The sequence below is a fragment of the Alexandromys fortis genome, unplaced genomic scaffold, assembly GCF_014885135.2.
Source record: "Alexandromys fortis isolate MF-2015 unplaced genomic scaffold, M_Fortis_MF-2015_v1.1 scaffold_373, whole genome shotgun sequence".
NCBI classification, from domain to species: domain Eukaryota; kingdom Metazoa; phylum Chordata; class Mammalia; order Rodentia; family Cricetidae; genus Alexandromys; species Alexandromys fortis.
This window is the reverse complement of record NW_026068244.1, coordinates 415,619-423,839: the sequence shown is the minus strand read 5'-3', so window position 1 is coordinate 423,839 and position 8,221 is coordinate 415,619. Positions and strand designations below refer to the sequence as shown.

General features: G+C 45.9%; 1 protein-coding gene across 12 annotated transcripts in view; it reads right to left on the bottom strand.

Moving 5' to 3' along the window:
- Positions 1-7,717, bottom strand: part of Kdm5c (lysine demethylase 5C) — a 46,737-nt gene extending 39,020 nt beyond the window's left edge. For 8 of the 12 annotated variants that reach the window (XM_050131190.1, XM_050131192.1, XM_050131195.1 and 5 more), the window contains exons 1-4: positions 7,235-7,717; positions 3,597-3,674; positions 1,272-1,394; positions 842-1,012 (exon numbers count right to left, since the gene is read on the bottom strand). In XM_050131190.1, coding sequence (XP_049987147.1) covers positions 842-1,012; positions 1,272-1,394; positions 3,597-3,674; positions 7,235-7,384 — 522 coding nt within the window. In that variant the 5' untranslated portion in view covers positions 7,385-7,717. The remainder of the gene's footprint in view (positions 1-841; positions 1,013-1,271; positions 1,395-3,596; positions 3,675-7,234) is intronic. The other 4 variants (XM_050131196.1, XM_050131198.1, XM_050131193.1 and 1 more) reach the window with 3 other exon arrangements.
- Positions 7,718-8,221: the final 504 nt, after the last annotated feature.

Here is an 8,221-nt window from a genome sequence, read left to right as displayed (position 1 = left end):
AAAAAAAAAAAAAAAGACAGAATAATCTCAGTTCAATCCCATGAACCCACAGGTGGAAGAGAATGAAATCCTGAAAAGCATCCTCTGACCTCCATGTGCATGTATGTACATACCGTAATTTTAAATGTAATTTATAAAGTTCAAGGTAAGGATGTGGAGACACAACTCAATTGGTAAATTACCTAACATAGATATAGCCAGAGTTTGATCCCCAGTATTGCTTAAACTTAGTATGGTAGTGCATGCCTGTAATTTCAGTGACCTGAAAGGTGGAAGCAGGGGGATTAAGAGTTCAAACTCATCCTTGCCTACAAAGTTTGAGACCAGCTTGGGCTATAAGAGGACCCTGCTTCAAAAGAAAATAAAAAAGAATCTAAGGGTTTGGAGAGATGGCTCAGTGGTTCACTGGCTGTTCTTCCAGGAGACCTGGGTTCAATTCCCATCACCCACATGGCAGTTCATAACTGTCTAACTCCAGTTCCAGGGGATCCGACACCTTCACACAGACACACATGCAGGCAAAACACCAACACACATAAAATAAAAATAATTTAAAAAAAAAGAAGATTCTAAGACAGCAAGGGCATGGCAGTTGAAATCTAGCTGGGGGACTGAAGTAGGAGGACTTATTAGTCACCTCTGGACTTCCCAGCGGAGGAGTTTTGAGTGTAGTCTGAGCTACACAGTAAGTGGGCTAGCTGCGTGGTGACTTCTAGGCCAGCCTGCCACATACCAAGACCCTGTGTCAAATATAAACAAATAAACAAACAAAAAAAAAGTGTACCAATATGTGCCTGAGGATAAAGACTTTTTTTACTCCACCATAGCCTGGCATCCTTACCACAAGGTTGGCTCCAGACTGATACATTTCATAGGGATAAACAATGCGTTCATAGTGAGAGCGTAGCAGGGAACCGATGTTTTTGCCAGGTGGGTAGTTGAGGCGCTGGGCCACACGAGCCCACCGACGATCCTTACAGATAGTTTCATAACCACCTTCTTCCACCACAATCTGCAAGGAAGAGCAAAAAGGGCCATGATGGATGTGAACATCCAGCAGCAGGCCTACAGAAAGATAAGAAAGACAACTGCAGCCTCTCGCTTCTCCCAATCTCAAACTTCTGTAAGAGGTGGGAAAATATTCTGCTGTGCTACCAGTCCACCCCTTCCATACAGCCCAGAGACCCAACATCCAAACCAGAAGGGGTCCTAGCATAACAAGGGTTTATTGAGACAGGGTTGGGAAATATTTGAGAAAAACCTGTTCTTACTTTGCTGAGGCTATAGAGGTCCAAGATGCGCCGTTCTACATTGGGTATCTTTAAGGATGAGCCCTGGATCTCCCAGAATTTGGCAATCTGGTCCAAATAGTTCAGTTTCACTCTTGTCTGGGCCTAAAGAAGAAATGGCTCAAAAACACCAGCCACCTCCTACCACCACCCATCCATTACCACCAACACTCCATCCCACCCCCCACACTCTGCAGTGGCCCATTTTCTGGCTCAAACTTAGGGGAGAAAGGGAACAGAGTAGACTTCGAGTAAAATGAGCTCTGGGCTCAAGACAGTGCTTGGCCCCACTTTTTTCTCATTTTCCAAAAGGTCGTAATAGTCTTTGTCTCATTCTCTTGACAAGGTTGTTTGTGTATTATTATGTCTTATACAGATGAAGAAATAGGGCTAGAAAAGAGTTAAGTCACACAACAAGATACATAAATAATCAAGTAACTCTAAGCTTAGCCTTCTCTCCACTGATTTGCTGATTGAGCAAATGCACACCACTCACTGCACCCCATATATTTTTACTAGAAAATAAATGCCAGGTTTGGTAGCTCACACCTGTAATCCAGCACTTGAAAGGCAGAGGCAGGAAAATGAGGAGTTAAACTCCAGACTCCATTACATAGCAGATTTGAGGCCTGCCTGGGTTACTTGAGACACTGTTTTGAAAACAAAAAATGGGAAAAGGAAAATAGTACACTTACCCCAGAGATATGGACTTAATTAAGAAGAACGGTTAAGACCCTCTAGAAACTTCAGAAATGCCCAGCAGTGGTGATGCACACCTTTAATTCCAGCACTGGGGGGGGGGGGGGGCGGCAGAGGCAGGCAGATCTCTGAGAGTTTGAGGCCAGCCTGGTCTACAAGAGCTAGTTCTTGGGACAGGCCCAAAGCTACAAAGAAACCCTGTCTCAAAAAACAAAAACAAATCACTTGAGACAGAAGCCCTTTTCTAGTCAGTCCTCTGAGTCCTAGGTAGAGAAGAACTAAGGTGTACCCAAGGTAAGAAATGAACTAAAGTTCCTTGGCAGTGAAAATCCTAATGGTATTAAGAACACCATCCATACGAACCCACCCCTTACCTTTATAAACTTGGCCTCACCTCTGCTCCTTCCCTTATTAACTAGCAGGAAAACTCTAGAAGACCTACGCTTGTTCAGTGCTAGGTAATACCTGTCCACAGCTATACCAGCCAAAGACCTGGTCAGATTTTATTTCTCTAAGGAACTCACACTACTCACAAGAGATTAACTCTGGTTCTGACTTGAACAATATCTAGACTGAGTTTAGGACAGTAATTCTCAATGGAGAACAATTTTATGCTCCATGTATATCCACATACAACTACCCCATGACCAAAATAGGTAGGTAGGTAGGTAGGTAGGTAGGTAGGTAGGTAGGTAGATAGATAGATAGATAGATAGATAGATAGATAGATCTGATCCAAATTGTCAATAGTGCCAATGCTGAAGAATTATGGTCTTTTAAAAAAAAGCAAATTTGGGGGTAGTGGTATTCAGCTGGGCCCAATACTCCACTAGAATACTGAAAAAGGCTCAAAGACACATATTACTGGAGGAGGAGTGGGAAGGGAACATGCATCTAACTTGTATCTTCTATGGAAAACTCCAGGACCGTGCGTGCCTAAAACCAGCTTTAGGACACCCACTCTCACCATCCCAGGGCATTCTCAAGCTCCAATGAAAAATACCACCTATCCTAGGGGCCCAGACATCCTGTACAGAACAAAAAGGAGGGAAAAGGCTACCTGCCTGACCCCTGTCCATGTCTCTAACCATTCCAGCCTCTACATAGACTAGTTCTTGTACTGTTTTTGCTCTTCGACACAACCATCCACTCTTCTAAGTATCAAAAAAGGAAGGTAGGAAGCACAAAGCCATGGATAAATTAAATATATGAGGCCACACTGAGCTGATCAAGGAAGAGGTTTCAGCCAGCCACACAGCTACCTTTTGTTGACCCAGGTAGGTAGGACAGGTATTGACAGGGAAAATTCATAAGTAGAAAAGTTTTATGGGAAAGGAACATCTCCAGCCTTTGGTCTCACACGCTTTTAATCCCAGCATTGGGGGGGGGGGGGCCTGAGAACAAAAAGCAGGAAGATTTCTATGAGTTCAAGGCCAGCTTGGTGTACATAGAAGTTCTAGGACACCCAAAGCTACAAAGAGAAATTGTCTCAAAAAGCCAAATTTAAAAAAAAAAAAAAAAAAAAAGTGAATTGTCTTTGCCCTTACATCTGGAACTCCAAAGCCTCTTTTATGTCCTAAGCACACTTAAACCCTCTCCAAATCTCACCTCCAGTTCATTCAACCTCTGGATTCGGGGCGTAAATCTGAAGTTGTCCACTTCCACAGCAAAGGGTGGCTGCCAATCCTAGAATAGAAAGAGGAAAGGAACTTGGGTTATCCCACTTTAATGTATGACCAGAGGGAACCTAAACCCGATCAGTGCTCCATTAATATTTCTTAAAATTTCTTGACACCTCAGATCCATTAAGCTGGCAAACATATAAATGGATCCACTTCCAACTCTCCCCAAGACTTATAACAGGGCATAAGGACCCCTCAAGCCCATATGCAAGGCCTCATGTATACACCCTTGTAAACTTCTTCTAAGTCTTTCTCAACAGTAAAGTGTTAGGATTTTGAGAATTATAAAAAGCTCAAAACAGTTAACCACAAACCTTCTATACACCTGCATCACCACCCTTCCCTAGGCAGGACATATAACCCAGAGTTCTGGCAACCACACAGGACCTGAAGTCAAAAGACCTGGGTTCACATTGTAGCTCTCTACTAGTTACTAGCTATGAAATCTTATTACCTTTCTTTCTCAGTCTGTTTTCTTATCTGTAAGGTGGGCATATGAATTCTGGCCCTGACTTACTAACAAGACATTTGATCTCTAAGTCTGACCCCATCAGTGAATACACATACAGGGCAGCTCAGCTCTGGTTCTGGCAGGGACTAATAGTTTAGACTGTCAATGTCTGTTCTCTCAGAGTCATAGAAGACACTGCAGGAAAGACAAAGGAACATGCATCTGCATCTCTTCCTCACTCACCAGGTTTGAAAGGCTGCCTGTGGGTTCTCTCTCATATACTTGCATGGTATAAGAGACAGGGAAGGAAGGAAGTCTGGAAGTGGGAAGCCCAATAGTTGTGGCAAAGAATGCAAGGATTTACAGAAGGGAAACCAAGAAAAATTAATAAAAGCAGGAAAAGCTTTACCATGCCAAGTTGAAGCTTTTTCTGTTCTACCCAAAGGACAGCTAAAGACTCCCCTTCCCAACAGACTCATCAATACTTCCCCAGACAGTCCTCTCTTTCCTGGAGCTCTGTTGTGTAGGAAGTGGTTTAAAAAAAAAAAAAAAAAAAAAAAAAAAAAAAAAAAAAAAAAAAAAAAAAGAATAACCTAGATCCATGCCTTCATTTTACAATTGGGGAGAAGAAACTACATGCTAGTTAGCAATAGAGCCAACACTAGATTCCATGTCCTCTGATCAATGGTTCTTTGCACTACACCAAGCTACCAGCATCCATACACAAGTGCATACATATGAAAGGAGGGTAAAGGAATGGGAAAAGAAGGCTGTTGATCTCTTCTGCATGCATGCTCGCCCTCTTAGAAAAGGAGCCAGAGGATTCTTATTTGCAAGTACACATGTTCTTCCCCAACCCACAGTAGTAGAGAGAGGGCACCTGAGGCTGAGTAAAGCAGGAGAGAAAAAAATTTAGGCTAATAATGGTATAGCTTAAGCCCAGTGGAGCTCCCCATACTCTCTTACCGTCCACCACACTCCCATCAGCACAGATAACCCAGACAGAAAGGTGCTCAAACACAAAACTCCAGGTATCCCTTTTTCCTGCTCAGCCAAATTCTAACGAATCAGTGCAACATCAAGCACCTGACAGGAGATTGCAGAACTGAAATCCTAAAGCAGGAGCTACAACAGAGAGATGGGGAAGGTCCAGCAAACCTCTCATCTTCAGTCCCAATCCAGTACTAAATGCTCAGGATGAAGGCATTTAGAGTGTGGTGACAAACAGGATGGCTATCTAATTCAAGAAGCTATGAAGCTCCCATATGGCCCATCCATCTATACCAAGTGTAGCAGTCATATGCTCTGAAATTCAAACCCAAAACCACCCCTCTAAGACAAACTCCAATACCTGCTCGCACACAGATTTGCATCCTGAACTCAAGCATCACTTGTGTGAGTAATTCAAGTTCCAATCAGAAGAAAGCCAGGTGCTTTAGGGCCTAAAGGTGTTTTAAGGGGGGGGGGGCACACAAAACCGTCAACAACAAAAACAGAGTCAGGTCTCTTGGACTGGAAAGAAGCAAGCTATTGGAGCAGAAAAAAGAAACCTACCAAATGACTTTCTGGCCACACACGGACACACATGACTACTACATACACACACCATGGGCTTGTCTTTCCCATCCTGGTCCCCCAAAGCAGGGTAATCGCACCTATCTAAGGCCAACCTGCCCAAAAGCCCGAGGGAGAAAAAGGGAAATCCAGATTTCAACTATCCCTAGGTCAGAGGTGCCTCTCCAGACTACTTCAAAAAATTTTCTTCAATGCGATCCAGGCGTCCAACCTTTCCTTTCTGTTGACCTTCCAGGCCTGTTACTACCAGTTGTGACTAACTCACCAGAGAAAAGCATCCTCAGACACTGTAGCCAGGCTCCAACAAGGAAAAAATTAGCTTACCTAACTCTTCCTAGACCCTAGAGGACCCATCTAAAGCCAGCCAATGGAAAGGCACCAAAAACATTAGGTCAGATAAGGAGACCTGTGGTGGTCTTCTCAGGTGGGAATGAGGCTCCACATCCTGGATCACCTCCTCAGAAACACAGTGCTGTAAGAGAACTCAATCCAACCCACCAAATCCCATGTGGCCACTAAACACTGATCTTCATCTCTCCTCCAGTGTCAGCGAGGCAGCAGCCTGTCCTAGCCTTTGGAAAACTTCTGGTCAAGTCAGGACTAGTACCAAAGATATGGTCCTTTTTGCTGACGTTTGGGAACCAAGAGAGATTTCCATGGCTCTGCTCTGTTTCTGGGGACCCAAGAAAGCCTTATCTTATAGGATCACCTACATTCTGGGCCAGAGGTAGAGTAGAAATCTTCTGAGAAGGGACATACCAAGCTAACTGGTCTAAATTTCTTCATAGAAAGTCTGCGGAGACCCTGCGCAAGTTCTGACATAAACGGAACCAATTCCTAAACCCATCTCTGAGGAGGCAGAAAAAGCACCCAGTATGAGAACGATTTCCTCACTGATCCATCAGGCCAGGATATTATCATAGATGAATTGGCCTGACAGGGTGTGAGTAAACATGAGTCAACACACACAGGAGCAAACCAATGACCACATCAAGCACCTCCAGAGTCACGGTAATTACCACTTACCAGAGTGTACTATGTTACCTAGTTTAATCTCATTATTCCCAGTACACAATTTCACAGGCTCAGAGATTACCTTACATGCCCAAGGTCATTCAGATGCTAACCTTCTAAGTAGTTTTAAATTCTGTCTCCCTGAATTTAAGAATGTGATCTTTCCACTACACCACACAGCCTGCCTTAAAGAAAATGACACAATAGTCATTACTGAGCATAGCCTTGATGTAGAGGACACAAACTACCAGATGTATTTTCCGTGCCTCCCTGCGAACTCTCCCCAGCCCACTAGCATCTCAAGAGCAGGGTGGGTGGGAGTGGGCTCAGACCCCAGGTCTCTGGCATGCCACAAAACGGGAGAACCCCTAACTCCAGCACCCTTTCTACGATGAGCAAGGCACCCACAAGATCCCAGTCAATCCATCTTCCCACACCTGCTGCCCTCCGCTCGGGACTTCACCACGGGCTACCCGGATCCACCCACAAGCTCGCCGCCGGCGACCATCAGCTCCCGGCCTTACCGCAGGTGGGCGGATCTTGCAAATGCCGGACTTCTCGGCGATGGGTCTGATTTTCGCGATGTAGCCAAGAGGGTCTCGGAACTCGGCCCAGCTAGGCTCGAACACCGGGCACTCCGGCGGCGGTAGGAAATCGTCGGACCCCAGCTCCATGGTGGGCCCGAGGGCTGGGCCAGAGATCGGGAGGGCTCAGACCGCCCTTAAGGGCTCATGGCGCCGCCGCTGTCTGAAACCGAGGCACTTCTCGGAGTCTAGGCCCTAAGCAGGACGGCCACCGCCCGTCAGGGCCTAGGGGGGCGGGTGCCGTACTCTAAAAGTCTCAGGCTGAGGTTTCTATTACCGACCCTTAATCCTGTTCCGTTTCTTCCACACCCTGCCGCTGCCTACCAACTACTGCAGCCTTTGCTACTACAGTTAAGTCCCGGTCGCCGCAGGTTTCATCGCCGCCACCGCCATCTTGGTTTGTCAGCGTCTCCTCCCCCCACCTCTGCACCTCACCACAACAAATCGGATCCCTCCGCGAGGTGTCTCTCCGACTTTTGTCTACTTTGAGCCAGAATAAACCCTAAGAAACTTTCATTATGTGGTGACTGAAATAAATCGGGTGGTATATGCTCCTTATTTGGTGGTGGTTAGTTAAAAGTATTTACCAGACTGAGAGAAAATAGTTCCTCTCGGTGGCGGAGGAACAAACTCGTAATTTGTAGGCCGGATCCTTTTACCGGATGGACCGGCGGTGCACGTTTAAAGGCCAGTGATGCGCATGCGCAGTCTCTAGACAAACCGGAAGAGGAGCTCGTATTCATAGTGGCCCCCGAACTGGTACGCGCCCATGCGCGCTCGCAACCACTCGCGCACGCGCACGCACACACCCTAGTTCGCAAGCAGGCTTTCAGCTCCTCCCCAATGTCCTTTGCTTCTTCTCCCAGGTCTTTCTGTGAGAACCACGCCACGCAAGGCGACGTTTTCTAGGAATCTCCGCCCCCTCTC